Here is a 22,755-nt window from a genome sequence, read left to right as displayed (position 1 = left end):
AAGTGGTGGACGCTCATACTGTTCTCATTTGACAGATGAGAGCCTGAGGCAGGTGAAGGGACTCTCCTAGGGTCTTCAAGCTTGTGCCCCAGACAGGATTCAAACTCGGGGCCGCCTGACTTCAAGTCCAACGTCGTGCAGCCTTTTAGGAGCCTGTGTTCCTTTGAGCCTCCAGCAGCCGTGCCTTGTCTGCTGCCCCTGCAGCTCTCCCTGCTTCAGGCAAAGGGGCCATCCATCTGTACGTCCGTCTGTCCGTCTCCCACTTGGCTGCACTGCTCAGCTTCCCTCAATCTCTGCCCTTGCTCCCTGCCTTTATGTTGGGGTGGTGCTGCCTGGGACCAGGATCCTGCACGAGAACGGGGTCGTCTAAGCTCCTCCAACCATCTCCTCCTGCCAGACAAGAATCACGCTGTCTTTCCTACTTGTCTTTGTTTCTTTAGTCCTTACGTGCCATCTTAGCAGCAATGCCAAGTGTTGCAGAAGAGCAGGGAGGGCCGGGCAGCTAGGGTTAAGTGACTGACCCAGGGTCACACAGCCAGGTCACAGTGGAACCCAGGACCCCCATCTCCAGGCTCGGCTCTCTACGCCTCTGACTTCAGTGGTTCAGTGTAGGTGAAGTCCTTAATAAGGCAGGGAATGCTTAGCGTTGAGATTAGAATGACTTAAAGAATTCTCATCCATCCTTTAATTTTGTTGTTGTTCAGTTGTCTTTCAGTTGTCGCTGACTCCTTGTGACCCCTTTTGGGGGCTTTCTTGGCAAAGATACTCAAGTGATTTTCCATTTTCTTCTCCAACTCATTTTACAGATGAAGAAACTGAGGCAAACAGGGTTAATTATTCTTTGCCAGGGCCACAGCTGAACTCAGGAACAGGAGACTTCTCTTTCCATTGCTTCACCTTGCTGCCCATCCATCCTTTAGAGCAAATCCCTAAATGACACCTCTTTCAGGAAGGCCACCCAGATTCTCTCCCATCCCCCATGGGCAAGACCTTCCTTCCAGAACTCAGCCCTCTGTTTTGTGACTTCCTAGATGCATCCAGTTCTTCTCTTTCTTTGTTTCTTTAGCCTCAGTTTCCTTATCTGCAGACTTGGGAAAAAGATACCTGTGACGCTGCTTCCAGGGCTATTAGGAGACTCCAGAGGGAGGATATTAGTCAAGCATTTTGCTTACGATGCATTGAACGTGTCTTTTGCTCTTATTGTTGTCACGAGCCTTGTGCACATCAGGACAGCAGCTGGTGCAGCCTATAATCACCCACTTAAGAAGCTGAGCAAAAATTCCTGTCAGGATTGTACAAATGAGGCATGGCAGGTGACAGCTTTGTTCTTAGGAGAAGGGGTAAAGGGAGATGATGCCTGCCTCAGTTGTCATTTTTACACATCTTAACAATTAATGATAATGATGATTAATAGTAATTATTATTAAAATAATGCCATATTTTTATGGTGCTTGTTACTAATTTCCAAGATGTTTTTATTTCCATCATCTCATTTAGTCTTTGCAAATAGGCTAATAAAATCAGTAAGGTCAAGATAATCCCTATTTTATTGATGGAAAGTAATTTGGATAAGCTTTAGGGGTAGGAAAATAATTGGCTAAGAACTCAAACCAGGGGCATGGTGGATAGAGCACCAGGCCAAATCTGGCCTCAGACACTTCCTAGCTGTGTGACCTTGGTCAAGTCTCTTAACCCTGATTACCTCGCCCTTCCTGCTCTTCTCTCTTAGAATTAATGCTAAGATATGTTAGGGGTAAAATTAGGAACATATTATATTAGTGTTGAATATGTTATATATTAGTGTTGCTGGAGATTTAAATTCAATTCCAATAAAATACTCAAGTCAGTATGGGATTTAATGGTGGTTTATTTACAATAGAAGGAAGAAATTAAGAAGAAGGAGAAGAAGGAAAGGGTAGAAGATTGCTCCAGCATAGCCTAAACCAGGGGGAGTTCAGAGGCCTCAGCCAAGGGGCCTTCTCAGAAGATTAAATCTAGCTCAGCTTCTAGCCATGAGGCCTCCTCCAGGATGAGGGGCCTCCTTGGGGGCTAGTGCCTTCAGAAGGTCAAGGAAAAGGGGAGTCAGCCTTATCACTCACCAAGGCTGATTCAGGGAAACCGCCTCACCTAAACCATGCTTCTGTATCTCTCTCTCTCTCTCTCTCTCTCTCTCTCTCTCTCTCTCTCTTTCTCACTCTCTCTAATACCTTTCTTCCTCCTGTTTGTAATTAAAAACTCCATAAAAGGTTGACTGCTGACTTGAGTTTTCATTTAGGAATTACATAGCTGAATTCCTTGGTGACCTTAAATTAATATATCTCAGTCTTTTAAAGTGATTTCCATATCACATTGATATGGATATCCATATCACAATTTTTTTCATTTTAGCATCTCTAAATACAGTATTGAGGAGTACAAAAATGACAGTACATATTAATATAAAAAATTGGAGGTATCCTGCATTCCTCAATGCCCCTAATTCTTCAGCTGCCATATAATTGTCAAAGAATGTAGTACTCATTTATATATATATATATATATATATATATATATATATATATATTTTGTAGTTAGTTCTCTAACAGTCTTCACAAAACACGTGGGGAGCAGGGCAAAGCAAAAAACTTTCCACAGGGTTTTTTTTTTTTAATCTAGGAAGTTGTTCCTTAAAGGAAAGGATATTTAGAAACAGCTCTCCCAGCCAGGACTTTAGGGTCCTGTTGCTGAGATTTAAAACAGCTGTTTTCTATCTAACTATCAGAGTCACACAGCTGGGAAGTATCTGAGGTCTGATTTGAACCTAGGACCTTCTGTCTCTAGGCCTGGCTCTCAATCCACTGAGCCACCCAGCTGCCCCTTAAGATTAAAGGGAAGAAAAAGAAAAACTGCTGATTCCAATTTAACTTAAGGAGAAAAGAGAAGCGAGAAGTTGTTTTTTATACTCACTTGTTCTAGCAGCTGTGTCTTTAAGCCGAGTTAGCTGTTAAAAGGGACTAAGTGATGAGAAGGTAGAGTAAAAAGGCAAGAAAATTCAGAAGTTTATTGAGAGAATTCTTTAGACTCCCGTGTGGTCAGCCACAATGTTACAAGGGAATCACTTTAAAAGACTGATATATATTAATTTAAGGTCACCAAGGAATTCAGCTATGTAATTCCTAAATGAAAACTCAAGTCAGCAGTCAACCTTTTATGGAGTTTTTAATTACTAACAGGAGGAAGAAAGGTGAGAGTGAAAGAGAGAGAGAGAGAGAGATTGAGAAAGAGAGAGAGAGAGAGAGATTGAGAAAGAGAGAGAGAGAGAGACAGAGAGAGAGAGAGAGGGAGAGAGAGAGAGAGAGAGAGAGAGAGAGAGAGAGAGAGAGAGAGAGAGAGAGAGAGAGAGAGAGAGAGAGAGAGAGAGAGAGGAGAGAAGGGAATAGGGCTTAAATACCGCCTCTGCTTAGGCTGGGCCAAAGGCCCAAGGCGTTGGATAGCCGAGGCAAAGAAAAGAGATCAGTCCCTATCACTCACGTGACCAATCTGAAGGGAAGCTGTCTGCGGGCCTCCTCCCTGTCTAAGCTCCTCACACGAACTGCTGTCTCGCCCTGTCCACAGGAAGTGAGCGAATTCCTGAGGCTGCTCTCTCCGTCACTTCCTGTGCCTCACAAGTGCCAATGGTGACTCAAGCTTGGCTTAGGACAGCCCAGGTGGGCAGTTAGTTATTTCTGATTTTTCATTGACTAGCACATGCCCGTGTAGTGTGGGTGTGCACAATTTTTGGGTGCTGGACCAAGATGGAGGTTTTAAAATTCACACTTCAGACTCCTCCCAGTCAACTCCAACGCCAAAGTCCACCAAAGCCCATCAAAGCTATAAGTACGCCAAATGCTGCCAAAAGCTCCCAATGCCTCTGAGAGCATTCACAGGAAGTGACTCGAAATATAAAGGCAGTTCTGTATATCACTTCCATTTCACATGTGTCTCACATGTACCAATGGTGGCTTAAGCTTGGCTTAGGACAGCCCAGGGGGTCAGTCAGTTGTTATTGATTTGTCACTTGTTAGCACATGTCAGTCATAGTCCATTCTCCCCAACAGTTAATCCTTAAGTGGGGGTGTAGACATTCCTGGTTGCTAAAATTTTAAAAAATTAAGCAGGGTGGAGTAAATCTAAAATTCATAGATAGAAGGTAAGTTTTTAAAAAATCAGAAAGAACTAAAACCAGCACAACATACTCTATTAGTTTGTCAGTGCCCCAGAGACCATTGAGATCCTACTCATTTCACTGTAAGGATCCTCGACTATTTAAAGCTATTAGACATCCAGTTTCCTCTTGAAGATCTTCAGTAGTGGGGTCCTTACTACCTCCTATGGCATCCCACTTTGACATTTCTATACTTGTTCAAAATTTCTTCCTCATATCAAGCTGAAATGTGCCTTTGAACGACACTTATCTGTGCCTCTGCATAATTCTTTGGGCTTGAGTCAAGTAAAAGAAGCCCACACTGTCACAATACATCTGCTTAAGAAAGTTAGTTTTTCTGCCTTTCAGATTATCTATTAAGACAGAAAAGGAAAGTGACAAATGTTGGAGGCAGTGTGGGAAAATTGGGACACTGATGCCATGCTGGTGGAACAGTGAACTGATAGAACCATTCTGGAAAGCAATCTGGAACTACGCCCAAAGGGCTTTAAAATTTTGATCCAGCAATACTACTACTGGGTCTGTATCCCAAAAAGAGAAAAAACAAAAAGGAAAAAGACCTCTTTGTACAAAAATATTCATAGTAGTTCTTTTAGTAGCAGCAAATAATTGCAAAGTGGGAGAATGCCCATCAATTGGGGAATGGCCGAACAAGTTGGGATATATGATAGTGATGGAATAATACTTTTGTGCTATAAGAATTGATGAGGAAGAGGATTTCAGAAATAACTGGAAAGATTTCTACGAACTGATGCAGACTGAAATGAGCACAACCAGAACACCTTATACCCTAACAGCAGTGCTATTCTCTGCAATAGTGATCCAAGAAAATCCCCAAGGACTCATGATGAAAAATGTCATCCTGATGGAGTCTGAATGAAGACCTAAACACACTACCTTTTACTTTCTTTCTTCATTTTTTTAATCACACATTTTATTTTCCCAATTACATGCAACAACAATTTTTCACACCCATTTCCTGAAATTCTAAGATCCAAATGGTCTCCCATTATACATGAATTATGGTGCAAAACATGCTTCCATATTGGTCATTGCTGTAAGAAAACACTCATATAAAACTAAACGAATGTGTAAGATAGTCTGCTTTGATCTGCATCCGACTCCAACAGTTCTTTCTCTAGAGGTGGATAGCATTCCTTGCCATAAGTCCCTCAGAATTGTTCTAGATCATTTCATAGCTGAGAGTAACTAAGTCTTTCACAGTTGATCATTGTACAGTATTACTGCTACTGTGTACAATGTCCTCCCAATTCACCTTATTTCACTCTGCATTAGTTCCTGCAGATCTTTCCAGCTTTTTCTGAAATCATCTTGCTTATCATTTCTTATAGCACAATAGTATTCCATCACCAACATGTACTTTCATTTGTTCAGCCATTCCCAATTGACATCTCCTCAATTTCCAATTCTTTGCCACCACAAAAAGAGAAGCTGTAAATATTTTTGTACAAGAGGGTCCTTTCCCCCCCTTTTTATGTGATCTCTTTGGGATACAGATCCAGTAGTGGTATTACAGGATCAAAGAGTATGAAGTATGCACAGTTTTAAAGACCTTTGGGCATGGTTCCAAATTGCCCTCCAGAATGGTTGTATCAGTTCTTCCTTTGTTTTTTGATTTGGGTTCTTTTTCATGAAATGACTAATATAGAAAAATCTTTATCAGATTATTTAGCATCTAAGGGAGGAGAGAAGAGAGTGAGAGAATTTGGAATTCAAAATTTTTTAAAGGGAGCATTAAAAATAGTTGTTAGATGTAATTGGAGGAAAATAAAATATTAAGATTAGTTTTTCTTATAAATTATTTTTAGAAACAGCCTGAAAACCCCAGATGACAAATTTATTTGCTTATTTCCTTCCTTTAACTATTTATATTTAACTTTCTTACATTTTTTTAAACCCTTATTTTCTGTCTTAGAATGAGTATTGTGTATTGGTTCCAAGGCAGAAGAGCAGTAAGGGCTAGACTATTAGGGGTAAGTGACTTGACCAGGGTGACACTGCTAGGAAGTGTCTGAGACCAGACTTGAACCAAGACCTCTCATCTCTAGGTCTGTCTCTCAAGCCACTGAGCAACCTAGCCACCCACAGCTTGGGATGTTTTTAAAAAATGCTTGATTCACTTTTTTTTTGAGAATTCAAATATCTCTGTTGAAGATGTCATCTTTTAAAACATTAGATATCTCTTTATATCATTTGCTATTTGTGGGAAGTATAACAATATCTTCTCTGGTTCTTCATTGCTCCTGTGTAATATTGGTAATTCAGATAGACATTTCTTTATCTGATGGTCTTTCTCTTAGATAACTTGCAAAATTTGCTAGTTGCTATTGAAATTCCCAGAATTCATTTAGAGATTTAATAATGAGATATTTTTTTAGACTTAATTGTCTTAATTTAAAACTTGTGGGCACTTTTCTTATATTATTTCCCAAAGTACAGTATTCAGTTCAAAAGAAAACTTATTTTATTTTCCTGGGAGAATCCTTAAGTTACCTCTGTGTACCTCATCATTCTGCCAAATCTTCTCTCTCTAAAGTTTCTGAATCTTTGAGCTGCCCAATCCATGTCCCGCTTGGCCTCTGCCTCCATCTTCTTCTCCTTGAGCTTTCTCCCAAGGTTTTTGGGACACGGCTCTCTCTTGATTCTCCTCCTGCCTATCGAATGGCTCCTTCTTAGTCTCCCAGCTGGGTCTTTATCAAGGCCACTCTGTCCTCTTCTCTTTTCCCTCTGTGCTGTTTCCCTTGGTGATTTCATCAATTCTCATGGATTCAATGATCATTTCTACTCTTATAATTCTCTTTATCCAGCCTACACTTCTCTGCTGGCCTCTGGTCTTTCATTATCAGTTGCCAATTGGACATCTCAAACTGGATGGCTCATAGTTATCTTCAGCTAAACATGTCCAAAACAGAGCTCATTAGCTTTCCCCCAAAACTACTTCCTGTCTTCCTGACTTCCCTAATACTGTCTAGGGCATGATGGTGAACCTTTTAGAAACCGAATGCCCAACCCTCACACTGCCTGTGAGCCCCCCTTTACCCCAGACAGAGGAGGGAGAAAGTGCTCCCAAGGGGCTGCTGGGTAGAGGGTGGCTGATGGGAGAAATGTCCTCAGGTATGGTGGACAGCTGTCATAGGTTGGCCAACACCAGTCTAGGGCATCATCAACCTCCCAGGGAACCCGACAGCCATTTTCAAATACTCAACAGGCTGTAGTATGGACAAGGATGAAGCTTGACACATTTGTGCCAGAATATAGAAAGAAATAGGAGCACTTGAGGAAGTTGCAGACAGATATAGGCTTCATGTAATGAAAACATTCCTAACTGGTGTGATCTAGTCGGTCTAGTAAGTCAGTAAATATTCATTAAGCATCTACTATGTAATGGGGAACAGCTTAGTGGTGCAGTGGATAAAATATGGGTCTGGAGTCAGGGCAACCTGAATTCACATCCAGCCTCAGACGCCTTCTAACTGGGTGACCCTGGGCAAGTCACTTAACCCTCTTTGCCTCAATTTCCTAATCTATAAAATAAGGTGGAGAAGGACATGGCAAACCACTATGGTGTCTTTGCCAAGAAAACCCCAAATGGGATCACAGAGAGTCAGACACAACTGAAATGACGGACAACAACCACAGCAACCCCTTTATGTACCGGGCACTGTGAGAAGTCTGGGGATACTGATACCAAACAGGAGGACTTCCTTCAAGGACCTTGAAGTCAAATCCAAACCTACCAAAGGAAGCTGGAAAGGGCAATGGAGGGAGGTACCCACCTTGAGGGCATTATGGGGATGTCCAAAAGGAATTCAGCTGGGTGGGGAATGAAGAGATGGCCACCCCCTGGGCTCCTTCCTTCAGTGGAGGTTCCAGCCTTCCCTCAGAGAGTGCCTGGGCTCTGAGGATCCCGATGAAGCAGGAGGACCATGGTTGATGCTGCCTGGCTTAGCAGGGGACACTTTCATAAGCAGATTTTGTTTCCCTCCACATTTTCAAGGAAAGGCTGAACACTTATTTAGTCTTTTAAAATGCACTTTATTGATTTCATTGATTTCTGGGACTTTTTAGTCTCCATCCTGGTTCAGGTACAGATTGGATGAGGGAACTTACGTGATACTTTCCAACTCTGAGTTGTGTGATGATGGAGAGCTTCCTGGTCCATGAGACTGGTTAGTAATTTATTATGTAATATAGATGTAGATGGACTATCTGCCATGGATACCTGGGCCTGCCCTGTGCTTGGATAAATGTATAACCTGCAGCCCAGCCCATCCTATGGCTAAGGGAGTCTGTGATTGCTGCCTTTGTGGGAAGCCGAAGGGGTGCCAAGGCAGGACCCTCACTCCTTCTCTTTCCTATTTGAAGAGAGGCATTAGGCTAGAATAACTATGTTCTGTAGCTCATAGACTTGTAGTCTAGGGCCATGGTGTTTGTCCAGGGAATTCACTATCAGAGTCAGCTTCTCTGCTTCCTCCCAAGGACAGGGCCATAGTTTTTTCTCCCTAATCTTAGCTCCCTGCCACCAAAAGCTAGTTACATAAAAGACAACCTTGGACCGGAGACTGACACATTGATCTAAGCAAAGAGAATGGGGAAATTATACAGATTATAGTAGACAATAGAATCCTCAAGAGTAAAGGGCTAGATAGAATCTCCGCTCAACCAAGGCGACATCTCACTGGGAGAGTCTTCTCATTGTAGTTTTGGGGAGTGCGGACATTGGAATCCAAGGGACGTGTGTGGGGAAGGACTGGCTTCTTGTGTATGTTGCTCTGAGGTCTCCCACTAGCTTTGTAAAAAAAAAATCTTGCATTTCTTCTCACTTGTCTTGAAGTCTTCTTTCCTCTCCTTATTCTCCCCTAATCTTTTTACATTTTCCCAGCATCTCCGGATCAAGGATCTGCCTGTCAGCCAATCAGGAGGTGGGTTTCTCTCTGCAGTGCTGTCCTTCAGGGAATGACTCTTAATGGCCTGGAGTGTTCTTCCTTGTCTCTACCTCCTGGCTTCCTTTAAGTCCCAGCTAAAATCTCATTTTCTTTTCTTTTTTTTTTAAATCTCATTTTCTGATGACTCTTAATTGATTGTTTTCCCTCTGTTGATTTTCTCCAATTTTTCCTCTATATCATTTGTACATATTTGGTTGCATATTTTCTCCCTGTTAGATTGTGAGCTCATTGAGGGCAAGAATTGTCGTTTTCCTCTTTTTCTTTTTTTGTACCGACAGTGCTAAGCATAGTGCTTGGTATGTATCATATGCTTAATAATACTAACTGAGTGACCGAACTCTTCTTAACCTCAGTTTCTTCATGTATAAAATGGGGTTAATATACCACATACTTTATTTTTTGGAGGTTGTTTGGAGGAGCAGACGAACTGCCATATTTAAAGTACTTCATGAACCTTATAAAGCGCTTTATAAAAGGGAACTATCAGATAGTTCCAGATAGTACACTCTCCACCATCTTTTCCTTGCATTTCCAAATGGACCTGGAAGAGATCGCTATCTTCTGAAGTGGACCTTTCCCCTCTTGAGAACACACTTAGAGTATTGCGTTCACAAGTCGTTAACCCATGGTGGGCAGCCACGATGGTGATGGAGCTGGATCCTGTGTTGCAGACACACTTCCTTTTGGCTCTTCTGAACTACCTTTCCAAGGGAAGGAGGTCTGAGGAGACGTGTTATGTCTGGATCTTTCTTCCTCCTGGACACCTGGATGTTTGGAACCTTTGTCATAGCTTGGGGCTCAGCATCGAGTACAGGAGATAGACGGTGGCCAGTGGGGAACCGTGAGAGTGGGACTCTCCAAGACTGCCCTGTTTACTTTGTTATCTGTTTGAAAGTCCCAAAGGGCAATCCTGAGAGCTTTCAGCATGGATGAAAACCAAAATCTGTTTTGAGATTCAGTATTTCTTTCTGTTTCATCCATTAGAACATAAATAGGGGACTGGACTTTTGACTTGATTGGTAGGTGGACCGCCTAAGTGAGGAACCTCCTTTTTCTGTTATTCAGTCGTTTTTCAGTCATGGCCAAGTCTTTGTGACCCCATTTGGGTTTTCTTGGCAGAGATGCTGGAGTGGTTTGCCATTTCCTTCTCCTGCTCACTTCAGAGATGAAGTACCTGAGGCCAACAGGGTGAAGTGACTTTGCCCAGGGCCACACAGCTAATAAGTATCTGAGACCAGATTTGAACTCAGGAAGATGAGTTTTCCTGATTCCAAGCCTAGTATTCTATCTTCTGTGGCACCTGGCCACCAACCTTCTTTTCCTAATGCCCTTTGGCACCTTCTCTGTCTTAAAGGATTTTCTAGAGCAGTGGGAAGAGAAATGATTTGCCCATGGAAACCCAGTTAGTATATGTAAGAGGAGCAATTTGAGCCCACATTTGAGTGGTTTCAAGGCCATCCCTCAACCCACTAAGATAAGATCCTTTTTTTTAAATGCTTACCTCCTATCTTAGAATCAATAAATACTGTGTATCCATTCCAAGGCAGAAGAACAGCAAGAGCTAGGCAGAGGGGGTTAAATGACTTGCCCACGGTCACACTGCTAGGAAGTGTCTGAGGCCAGACTTGAACCTGGGACCTCCTCTCTCTAAGCCTGACTGTCAATCTACTGAGCCACACAGTGACCCCTGGTAAGAGTCTTTTAAAAAACATTGGAGCAGCCCCTGTCCTCCAGACTCCAGGACAGGGGTCTGAGGACCTGTTCTTAGGGGACCTTCTTCTCTCCTAGGAGCTTTCTCAGGGCCTCCTTCACATCTTTGTTCCGGAGGCTGTAGATGAGGGGATTGAGCATAGGCGTCACAACACCATATAAAAGGGAGGCGAGCTTATCCTGCTCCCGGCTGGTCTTGTCCTGCGGCATCATGTACATGGCGATGGCTGTGCCATAGAAGAGGACCACCACAGTGAGGTGGGAACTACAGGTGGAGAAAGCCTTCTTCCTGCCCTCGGTGGAGCGCATCTTCAGCACGGCCCCGAGGATGCGCCCGTAGGAGGCCAGGATGAAGACGAAGGGGGCCAGGAGGGTCAGGGAGCTGGTGGCCATCATCAGCAGTTCATTCAGCTGCAGGTCGCTGCATGCAAGCTTCATGATGGCCAAGACCTCGCAGAAGAAGTGGTTGATGACGTGGCTACACAGCTCCAGTGGCGTGGCCACAGTGGGGACGATGGAGAAGAGAAAGGCCGAGACCCAGGAGAGTCCTGCCAGCTGGACGCAGAACTGGTTGCTCATCCTCACTGGGTAGCGCAAGGGGTCGCTAATCGCTATGCAGCGGTCGTAGGCCATGACGGCCAACAAGAGGCATTCCACGACCCCCAGGTAGAGGAGGGTGCACATCTGGGCCATGCACTGGCCCGCAGAGATGACCGGCATTCTGACCAGACAATTGATGATCATCTGAGGGATGCTGGACGAGGTGAAGCAGATGTCCAGAAATGAGAGGTTGCTCAGGAAGAAATACATGGGGGTGTGGAGCCTGGAATCAAACTGGACCAAGACCAGAATGAGGCTGTTCCCAAGCAGGATGACAAGGTAGGATGCCAGGAGCAGGCAGAAGAGGAGCATTTGGGCTCTGGGGTACTCCGAGAGCCCCACCAGAATGAAGTAGGTCACGGCTGTGTTGTTTCTTCTGTCCATCTGCTTCCTTCCTATCTTCATCACCAAAAGAGAAGTGGGGAAAAATACAGACATTTACTGTTTTATGATAGGTAAGTTTGCATGGGCTGTTGGAGCTAGTCAGGGCAAACTCTCTGGTTTTATGGATGTCCGAGTTGCCGTGGCCAGCACAGGTAATTTCCTGTTGGCCCACTTCCTGTTGGTGACTCTCTACACTTATTAAGCTGGTCTTCAGACAACAGACTCCTATTGCAGTCAGACCTGTGTTTGGAACCTTCCTCTTTTGGGACAACCTACAAACCTTTCATTGATGGTGTTCAAGCATTCACAGTTACCTCCATCCCATAATGAATTTTTTGTTTTTTTAAGCCCTTACTTTCTGTCTCAGAATCAGTATTGTGAATTGGTTCCAAGGCAGAAGAGCAGGAAGGGCTAGGCGGTGGGGGTTAAGTGACTTGCCCAGGGTCACACAGTTAGGAAGTGTCTGAGGCCAGATTTGAACCCAGGACCTCCCATCTCCGTAATCTTAATCCTCCCTTTGAAGGACCTCCGTCCTTTCTGGTAGGTCGTCTTTGACGTCATTGCTTTCCTGTTGATGCAACCATCAGACTGTGAACACTTTGGGAGCAGAAACTACCCTTTTTTGTCTTTGTTCCCAGCACTTAGGACAGTATCTGGCATGGAGAGGAAGTCTTTAATCAGTGCTAGTTAGACCAACTGGCACATATGATCCATTCAGTCTTTGCAAGTGCCAAGTATTGTTCTCCTCGTTGGGCAGATGAGGAAACTGAGGTAGACATGTTGCTGAGAGTGTCACGTGCAACAAGGCAGGCAGCTGCTCAGGAATTGGAAACCATACTACGTGCACACCATCTCCTCCTGGATCTACTACAGCCTAGAGTTTTTAACCTTTCTTGGTAGTCTGGAGCCCTTTGGCAGGCCTATTTTCTCTAGTAATTATTCCTATTTATTCTGCAGGGAGCTTGTTTTGTTTATATTTCTTGGCATGTGGTCTCTTGCCGTAGATTGTAAGCAGAGACTGTCCTTTGCATCTTTTTTTATCTCTAGCCCTTAACACAGTGCTTGGCACATAATGGGGTATTAGTAACTGTTTATTGGCAAATTGATCGATGAATGGTGCAGCCGATAGAGCCCTGGTTAGAAAGACCTGGTCACCGCTGGCCTCAGCGTTGTGTGACCCAGGACAAGTCACGTGACCCGCTTTGTTTCAGTTTCTTAAACTGTAAAGTGAGGTAATAATAATCCTTACCTCTCAGGGTTATTGCAATAGCCAAATGAGATAATAATGCCTGGTACATAGTAGGCACTCTATAAATGTCTGTTTCCTAAATTATATAAGACAAATTGCGTACGATTTTGGAGGAAACCAATTAAATTGAAGTAGCACTATAAAACAGATCAAGTTGCTAATTTAAATTTACATTTGAAATTAAATGTAAATTTTGCTAACATTTCAAAGAAGGTTGCAGACCCCAGATTAAGAACTGCCGGTGCAGCCATTATCCCACTTCCACTCCCCAGAAGGCAGGCCCAAATCTTCCTCTACCTTAAGACCTCTGATAGTCTAGGGATTAAACTCTTTCACTTGGTTGGAGAACGTTGAGCCGAGGCCAAGCTCATGTGAAATGGAAGAAACACTGAGCGCACTTCTGAGACGGAACTAAGCCTGAGATGGCCTCAGCAGGCCAGCCTCAACGCCTGTGTGGCATCAGAGATGCAAAGTATTCTGGAGAGATCCCTGAAAGGGAAAGAGTTCATTTTAAAAGATAAACGTCAGGGGCAGCTCAGATAGAGAGCTGGACCTAGAGAGGGGAGGTCCTGGGTTCAAATGTGACCCTAGATACTTGCTAGCTGTGCGATCCTGAGCAAGTCACTTCGCCCCAGTGACTTAGCCCTTCCCACAATTCTGCCTTGGAACTGATACTCAGTATTAATTCTAAGACAGAAGGCAAAGGTTCTCAAAATAAAAAGAAAGGCAAACATCAGACACGTTGACCTGGCTGCCTCTCCTGATTGACGATGTCCAGCCAAGGACAAGGGTGGGGCGCCATGTAGCTTGGCTCGTCAGCCTATCCAATGCCATTGCACAGTGTCTCCGGGGCCCCCCATGAAGAACGGTGGGGCCCCTGTGTACACAGGGAACGCGTTCTCACCTGCCGTGGATGCCGGATCCTCGGGTTCAAGTGAATGCCTACTTTAACTGTGGATACGGAGGAAACCGGGGCTTCCTGGAGTCGGGACTCCCCCGGGGTACACTCGCGCGTCCTGGGGGGTCATGTGAGAGCTGGGCATGGGGCGGAAGCGTCCGAGTTGTCCTGAGCTGGTGCTCTCACTTGGCAGGCCCTTGGAAACGTATGAACTATGTAGAAGTTATTTCCTGGAATTTTCCAGTTTTCCCTCCGAGGTTAGCCGTGGCTAAGTGAATGGGCAGACGGGGGGCACGTGTTTCGCAGGGGAGGAGAGCCTTCAGGAATTCCATAGACAAAGGCGGGCAGGGAAGACATGCCAGCAGGCCACTGGTGCAGGCTCTTGGTCTTGGGCTCCTTACCTGATCGCATCGTAGAGAAAGCAGGAACTTGGCCCACAAAAGACTTCCAAAATTATCGTCCATCTTCTTTAGCTTACGGAAGAGCAAACCGAGGGTCAGAGAGGTTGATTCACTTACTCCAGGCAGCGTTGGCACTACATCTGGGGTTCCGATCCAAGTCCACTGACTGCGAGTTGAGGCCATTTTCCAGTACCTCATATTTTTCTCCCTCATTTACAGAACCATAAAATTGGAATCTTTCTCTTCTAAAAAATGTAAGACTTATGTTGTCACCCTATTAAATGCACTCCCTACCTGCCTTTCTTTAACTTTTGTCCCCAAAAAACTGGAAATGAATTTAGTAGCCTTGTATTCCGCCCTCCCATGGGCTCCAGGATAGTCATGCTCACCACTCTTGGCCTTGGTTCATCCGGCATCCTTTCTTTGATTTTTAAAAACCTTCCCTTCTGTTGTAGAATCAATACTGTGTATTGGTTCCAGGGCAGAAGAGCGGCAAGAACTAGGCAATGGGGGTGAAGTGACTGGCCCAGGGTCCCCCAGCTGGGAAGTGTCTGAGGCCAGACTTGAAGCAAGATCTCACCTCTCTAGGCCTGGCTCTCTGGTCCCCCGAGCTGCCCCCGAACATCCAGCATCTTGCAAACCTCTGACGCTGAGTAGCTCTCTCTTTTGTGAGGCAACCTTTTTCTCACCATAGATGACTTGAGTTGGTTATTACATTGAGCCAACATTTGACTGCACATAACTCAGAGAATCGAATGGTTCCAGCCCAAGAGCACGGGAAGGAAGCTTCCGATTCCGTAACAGGCTCGTTTGGCACAAGAGGACCCCCAGGTAGAGAGGCCTGGGGGAGGGAACTTACCCAGCAGTAGGTGTCTCAGCAAAGGCATGGATGCGCCCAGGGCTTCTGGCTCCAAGCACATTGTTCTAAGAGCTCCTTCCTCCCCTTCGGAGCCGCACGTCTGGGTGAGATTCTTCAGGCCGTCAAGGCTGAGATCATACCTCCCTCAGTCTTCTCTTCTCCATGTTCATGATCTCCACTTCTTCCCACCGAGCTAGATCCTCTTTGGTGTAGGGCTTCCTTGTTGTGTTGGGTCCTCTCCTTTGGGGAGGCTACAGCTTTTTCACGTCTTCTTGTCACATGATGTGTTCCAGAATTATTATATTCCAGTGATATAATCCCCCAAAGGGCTTACTATGAAGCTCCTAATTTGATTTGACGGGGTGACCAATGCACATTCCAATCAAGTTGCACTCAACCTTCAGACAGTCATTCCATCAACTCTGCCTTTGACATCACCTCCTCAGACTGTTGGACAGATCTGGCAATTATTGGTCCCTGCAAAAAGAGAAAAAAATGGAGACGCCGGTGGTCATAGGCCCGTGGCCACAGTGTTGGCTAGCTCCTCGAGAGCTGCCTCTGCCTCTCTGGCTCTGTCCAGAGGAAAACCACTAGCCCCTGGGAAGCTCCCTTTTCTCAGCTTTGGTGAAAGAGCTGTGACAGCCTTTGTAACGCCTGCCTCATAGGATTGTTGTAAGAAAGGCTCAGGAAGTAACTCATGTGGCCAGGCCGTGCTTTCCAGCCTGGCCACTGCTGCAGCTCTCTGGGTGGGCCCTTGTTCAGTTCCTTTGAAAAGAGGGAGCAACACAAAATATTCCAGGACAGGTACGCCCGTTCATCCCCTGCAGCCGTCATTTTCTGGTCACTTCCACTTCCGGACATTCTTGGTCTTAAAAGCCCTCCTACCTGTCCTGGGCCCCACTTTCTCCCCTCTGACGATGCTTAACTTGGTGACCCGGGGTAACCCAAGCCAGTTACGTAGATGGTTTCTGAAGTCCATCCCAGCTATAGCTATTATCTCACGCTTCTCTTTCCCTGGAGCCCCCAGCACTGAACTATTTTTCGTAATTACGTGCACTCCCACTGTCCTAGGATCTGCATTATGATATTTTGTGTCCAAAAGTCACTTCCACCTCGGGTATTTTGTTCTTTTTTGAAGAAGGACCCCTCGCTGTTTCACAACTTTTTCTCACATTTATTTTTACTGCACCCCCTTCTTTATTCTCCTTACCCTTCCTCTGGCATACTTCCTTGCATATGTAGAATTGCCCTTTCCATGTTGTCCCATCAGAATTCCCTCTCCTCACGTGTCCTGAGGGATACTCCATGCACTCATAGAATTAGAAGGAAGGAAGAGGAAGACTGGAAGCCGGTCTTGTTTCCATCTCTCCCTCTCCCCTATAGGAGCTCAGGTCCAGTGTTTCTCCAGTGTTCCATGACCACACACCTGGGAGAAGAAGTCTCCTCCATCTCCCTCAGAGGCATAGCGAGGGCTTCAGGAATTACTGGGACAGGGTGGCATTAAAGAAGCTTCTGGAGTTGCACCTCTAAACAAATTCCCAAGGCTGGACAGATCTCTCTCTGTCTCTGTCTCTGTCTCTGTCTGTCTCTGTCTGTCTCTCTGTCTCTCTCTCTCTCTTTCTCTGTTTCTTTCTCTCTCTGTCTGTCTCTCTGTTTGTCTGTCTGTCTGTCTGTCTGTCTGTCTGTCTGTCTGTCTGTCTCTCTCTCTCTCTCTCTCTCTCTCTCTCTCTCTCTCTGTCTTCTCTAATGCCTACAATCACTCCAGATTGCCTTTGTAATGCAGGACTGGTTTGTGGACTGAACCAAAGGGAAAGTCTCTGAATAATTGGGGAAGGAGGTAAAATTGGCCTTCCCCTCTCTTCCGCATTGCCTCTAAGGGCTGAAGGAGGGACCTCTGAGGGACCAAGTGCTCATTAAAATGAAAAGTTCTGAGAGTGACTTGGGAATTAGGAGCAAACTTTCTGACTCAGTTAAAGTCTTGAGTGAAAAGATGCAATAATTGGATCAACTTAGAGGAAAGTAATTTAGATGCCAGGGAAGCTAAGTTGGAAGAAACAGAGACCACACCAAGTAAGAACATGTCAATCAATAAACATTTATTAAGCACCTCCTCTGTGCCAAGCATTATGCTACAGAAATAATAAGCACTGAGGTTGTATATGAAGGCAAAAAAGAGAGAGCTAGGTGGCTTAGAGATAGAGTGCCAGACCTGGAGATGGGAGGCCCTGGGTTCAAATTTGGCCTCAGACACTTACTAGCTGGGTGACCCTGGGCAAGTCACTTAACCCCCATTGCCCAGCCCTTATCTTTCTTCTCCCTTAGAATCAATACTAAGATGGAAGGTAAGGGTTAAAAAAAAAGAAACAGTTAAGAAAGTTTGTTAATTAATGTGCTTAGACAACAATTAATATGAAAAAAATGGGGTTGTTACTGAAAAACTCCAGAGGAGTTCTTGTTGGTGGTGTGGTGATGAAGTTAAGAGAGGGCAAACAGCAGGTTGAGGGTACTGAGGCCCTTGTCATGTGAGTATCAGCAAGAGTATCCCCAGATGGATATCCTGTGGAAGAGAAGACTCGGAAGGAATGTGAAGCCTGTCTCTAAGTACTTGATGGGCTATCATGTGGATGAGGGCTTTAACTTGCTCTGATTGGCCCTAGGAAGCAGCTTGAGGAGCCCTGGGGAAATTGCATGCAGTTAGATTTAGGTTTAATGTCTCCCCCCCAAACCCCCAATCATTTTTTGTGTTAGTTAAGAATGCAGTGAGCTATCTCCACCTATAGGGGATTCTTAGTCATACCAGGTTTCCAAGCAAAAGTTGAGTGACCAATTTTTGGGGATTTTATCTTTAAAATTATACTGCATTGATGTGTTTATATTTCACAAAGGTGTTAGTCTCCTTTTTCAGGTATTGGTGTGAGCAGGACCTTTCCTGAGGCGCCTTCCAATCCAGAGCTCTCTGATTCTGGAGAATTTCTTGTGCCTTAAAATGGACTTTTCCTTTCTTTTCTCCTTCTCTCCCCTCCCCTCCTTTCCTCCCCTTCCCTTCTTCCCTCCTCTCCTTCCCTTCCCTCCCCTTTCCTCCCCTCTGGTCTTGTCTCATCTCGTCTCATCTCATCTCATCTCCTCTCATCTCCTCTCCTCTCCTCTGTTTGAGAATCAATACTGTGTAAAGATTCCAGGGCAGAAGCGCAGTATGGGGTAGGCAATGAGGGCTTGGTCCAGGGTCCACAGCTAGGAAGTGTCTGAAGCCAGATTTGATGCCCATTGTCCTCCGTCTCTAGGCCTGGCTCTCAATCCACTGAGCCGTGTAGCAGCTCCCTGATAATTTTCTTAAACAATATGAGCAGAAACTCTCACACCCAAGATGTTCAAGTGGAGAGGACCTGAGAAGTGATCTAATCTGCCCCTCCCATTTTGTGGTGAGAAAACAGATAGATGCCCATAGATAGGAAGTGATTTCCTTGGGGTTGCTCAGCTGAATTGGAGGCTGAAACACATGGAGCCTGTGGTCACACGGCTGATTTATTCCAGAGCTAGGACCCAAGCCTATTCTCCAACCTAAGCCCAGTCCTCTTTCTGCTCCAATAGGTTTTCTCTGATTTCTTCCCTTCTACCCCTCTCTCTGGTTCTTATTTCAGTCTGCAGTTCATGATTGAGATGGTAAATACAGCTTCATCCATTGTCTTCCAGGTAAAGATTAAAGATGAATCTACAAGAAAAAAGCATAAAATACAGAAGACAGATCTCAAGGGTTTTTGGAGAAGCCATTGATTCTATTTAGTCTTTAATTCATATAGATATTTAACAGTTTTTCTTTACTCAGAACTTTGGTGGGGAAAAAGGGGTTTGAAAGAAGAGAAAACAGTCCTTATCCCCTGGGAGTTTTGATAAATTAGTCATATGACTCACATATCAAAAAGTGATAGATGCATATAAGTAAGTGTACATGTTGAGAGGAGGGTGAGGTCATATATGCTAGAGTGATTGGAGAATGCCTTCATGGATCAGGAGAACTGAGCTCAATATGGAAAGATGGCTGGGAGAATGGAAGCTCATATTCCCAGTGGCCATGTTTAGTGCACCTAAAACAATGATACTCTGTGTTTGCCCTTGAAAATTCTAGTCCATTCTGTGGGCACCTCCATATTCCTCTCTCTTTACAAGAAAGTCTAATTGAAGGGAATGGTATCCACCATGCAGGTGATCAGAAGATGCCTCTTCTCTCTTATCCTTTTAGTTCAAAATGGACCTGGAGCCTAAGGATATCAACTGAAGAATATAAGTCCTTCTGTATTCTGTGTTGTTAAGAGTGTGGTGTTCAATTGTGGATACCTTTTTCTAGGAAGCAAATTGCCCATCCAGCAGAGGGAAACTAAGAGGCTGAAGGGACTGGATACCATGTCATGGGAAATGCTTTTCCATGCCTTTTCTCATAGGCTAATATAAGGGAAGGAAATTAGAGAAGATATGTTTCATGTTTGAGTTTTTCTTTCTCCTAGGAACCCGAGGGCTGTTGTGGTATTTGGAACCTCTATGGTAGCTTCAGAGTTAGCTTCAAGTATAAAGTGATGATAAATCCTTTCTTAGATTGCCATTGCCAAGACTACAGGTCTTTGGTTGCCATTGTATATAACTCTGGCCCATTTACACTGCAGTGTTTTAGAAAATCCCAGAGAACAACCTAGGACTCTTGAGGCATTTCTCGAAATCTGGAATTACACTCAGAATTATAAAACTATGTGTACCTTTAGACCCAGCAGTACCACCATTGGGTCTCTATCCCAAGGTGATTAGGAAGAAAGGAAAAGAACCTAAAATATTGATGACAGCTTTCTTTGTGGTGGCCAAGAACTGGGAACTGAAGGGATGTTCATCAATTGGGAAATGGCTGAGCAAGTTGTGGCATATGATTGTGATGGAATACTACTATCCTTTAAGAAATGATGAGCAAGTTAATTGCAAAGATAGCAAGTCCCCCATGGGAAAATGTACAGGAAATTATGAAAAGTGAAATGAGTAGAAAACATGTTATATTCAGCTACAGAATTAATGTTTGAAGAATAATTTGTGAATGGTCACCTCCAGAGAAAGAACTGATAAATAGAAACATAAAAGACATAGTTTATATATGCTATACACACATTAATATATATGTACATATATATATATATATATATGTATTTTTTTATAAAGCAATGCCTTCTCTAGTGTGGGGAGGGAAGGAGGGAGATACTTGGCAATTTTAATGTAACCAATAAACAGATTAATTAATTTTAAAGTGTTATATTTTGTCAATAATCGGACCCTCATCTTTGAGGTACAGAAAAAAGATCTTTTCTTAGGTGGTAGTCTTCTCCCCACATAGTTTCTGTAAGGCCCCCTTCACATCCTTGTTCCGGAGGCTGTAGATAAGGGGGTTAAGCATGGGTGTGACAACACCATATAGCATCGAGATGATTTTGTCCCGGTCCCTGCTGGCCTTATCTTGGGGCATCATGTACATGGAGATGGCTGTGCCATAAAAGATGACCACCACAGTGAGATGGGAGCTACAGGTGGAGAAAGCCTTCTTTCGACCTTTAGTTGAATGCATCTTCAGCACAGCCCTGAGGATGCGCCCATAGGAAGCAAGGATGAAGGCAAAGGGTAGCAGGAGGGTGAGAAAACTGGATGCCATCATAAAATATTCATTGTACCTCAGATCATTACAGGCGAGTTTGATGACAGCCAAGAGCTCACAGGAGAAGTGGTTGATGATGTGGTGGCCACAGAACTCTAGTGGTGTGGTCAGGGTTGGTATCACAGTGAGGAGAAAGGCTGAAACCCAGGACCCCACTGAAAGCTGGACACAGAGCTGTGGACCCATCCTCACCGAGTAGCGCAAAGGGTCACCAATGGCTATGCAACGGTCATAGGCCATGACGGCCAGCAGAAGGCATTCCACCACCCCCAAGTAAAGGCCAGCACACATCTGGGCCAAGCACTGGCCCAGGGAGATGATGGGAATTGTGACTAAACAGTTAATGATCATCTGAGGAACACTCGCTGAGGTGTAGCAGATGTCCAGGAAGGAGAGGTTGCTGAGGAAGAAGTACATGGGTGTGTGGAGACGGGAATCATAGTGAATCAAGAAGAGAATAAGGACATTTCCCAGCAAGGTGACAAGATAGGACACGAGGAGCAGGAAGAAAAAGACCACTTGAGCCCTGGGGTACTCTGACAGCCCAATCAGAATGAAATAGGTCACAACTGTGTTATTTCTTCCATCCATAGCCTGCCTTCCTTCTCTTTCTGGATCATCAAAGCAGGAGAAACACATCGTTTGACCAAGTGGTCATGACCAACATTTTCTCTTCATGCAAAGGTCTTTCATTTCAGTTCTCTAGTGCCAAATAAGGTTTTAAGAAACCTGTCATGCCTTAAGTCTTCACCAGTTGCTATGATCAGATCAACGAATCATTTTCTGATGAGGACCTTCTCTGCACAATGTAAGTAAGTTGGTCCCAACATAACAGTTGCCTACACCATTGTTGAGCCTTTACTTGGGCAAGTCACATATTGGTAGGGCTCACCAGACCATGGATGGCAAGGATCCCATACATCTTCATGTAAGATTAGGGGAGGCAGCACAATACAGCAGAAATATCCCTGGTGCCATGGTGGTAGAGTGGTGTCTTTAAATCTGACCTTTGAAAATCAAACGCATCAATCAATGATCACTTGTGAAGTGCCTGTTTATACCAGATTTGCTAGGTGCTGAGGCATAAAGACAGCAATAATATAGTTCTTTATATTCAATCCCAGGGAGACAAATATCAACTGACTGTATGACCTTGGACAAATGACTTAATCATCCCACTCCCCCCAGAAGCCTCAGTTTTCTTATCTACAGAATAAAGAGGTTAGACTAGATGTTGATGTCCCTATCAGCCCTAAATTTACTATTTCATGGATTTATTGGAGTCAAAAAGTTATAAAGGAATAAGAATAACTCATTTTTAGATGCCTATATTGACAATGTACTAAGAAATATCAGGACATCATGGAAAGGGCGCTGATCTGGAAGTTAGGAGACTTAAATTCTAATCCCTGTGCTGTCATGAACTTGTGGTATGGGCTTGGCTAAGGCAGGATAATGGATTGGTCACTGGATTTGGCATTAGAAGACATTAGTGTATGCTTAGAAATTACTATTTATTAGATGAGTGATGTCAGTCTCATTGCTTTACATCTCTGGCCCCCAATTTTCTGATATTTAAAGCCAAGTGTTTGGCTGATATTATATTTAAGGTCTCTTCCAGTCTTAGAATCCATTAAAATAGAAAGAGCATTTGGATTTGGAGGAGAGTTGGGTTCAAGTACAATTCTCCCCTTTAATTACTGTCACCTGGGTAAATCCCAGCACCTCTCTAGGGCATGATCTCATCATCTATGAAATGGGAATGTTGTATTCTAGTCCTTAAACTCTGATTATGAGGAAAGCAAGTTGTAGTCTATAAAATGA

General features: G+C 44.3%; 3 protein-coding genes across 3 annotated transcripts in view; 1 reads left to right on the top strand and 2 right to left on the bottom strand.

The window, feature by feature from the left end:
* The window catches only part of LOC100013894 (zinc finger protein OZF-like), a 159,906-nt gene that overhangs the window by 56,339 nt on the left and 80,812 nt on the right, over positions 1 to 22,755 (top strand). The window lies entirely within an intron of this gene.
* LOC100013449 (olfactory receptor 13H1-like) lies at positions 10,915 to 11,865 on the bottom strand. Its single transcript, XM_001367803.5, has one exon. The coding sequence runs from the start codon at positions 11,863 to 11,865 to the stop codon at positions 10,915 to 10,917; it is 951 nt and encodes a 316-aa protein (XP_001367840.5).
* On the bottom strand, positions 20,543 to 21,935 carry LOC100013576 (olfactory receptor 13H1-like). The gene has a single exon (XM_016422320.2). The coding sequence runs from the start codon at positions 21,568 to 21,570 to the stop codon at positions 20,590 to 20,592; it is 981 nt and encodes a 326-aa protein (XP_016277806.2). The 5' UTR covers positions 21,571 to 21,935; the 3' UTR covers positions 20,543 to 20,589.

The sequence above is a fragment of the Monodelphis domestica genome, chromosome 4 (assembly GCF_027887165.1).
Source record: "Monodelphis domestica isolate mMonDom1 chromosome 4, mMonDom1.pri, whole genome shotgun sequence".
In the NCBI taxonomy this organism is placed as follows: Eukaryota; Metazoa; Chordata; class Mammalia; order Didelphimorphia; family Didelphidae; genus Monodelphis; species Monodelphis domestica.
This window is presented reverse-complemented; position numbering and strand designations above follow the sequence as displayed.

Coding starts and splice junctions, on each gene's coding strand:
- LOC100013576 (XM_016422320.2), bottom strand. CDS start 21,570: ATGTGTTTCTCCTGCTTTGATGATCCAGAAAGAGAAGGAAGGCAGGCT.
- LOC100013449 (XM_001367803.5), bottom strand. CDS start 11,865: ATGAAGATAGGAAGGAAGCAGATGGACAGAAGAAACAACACAGCCGTG.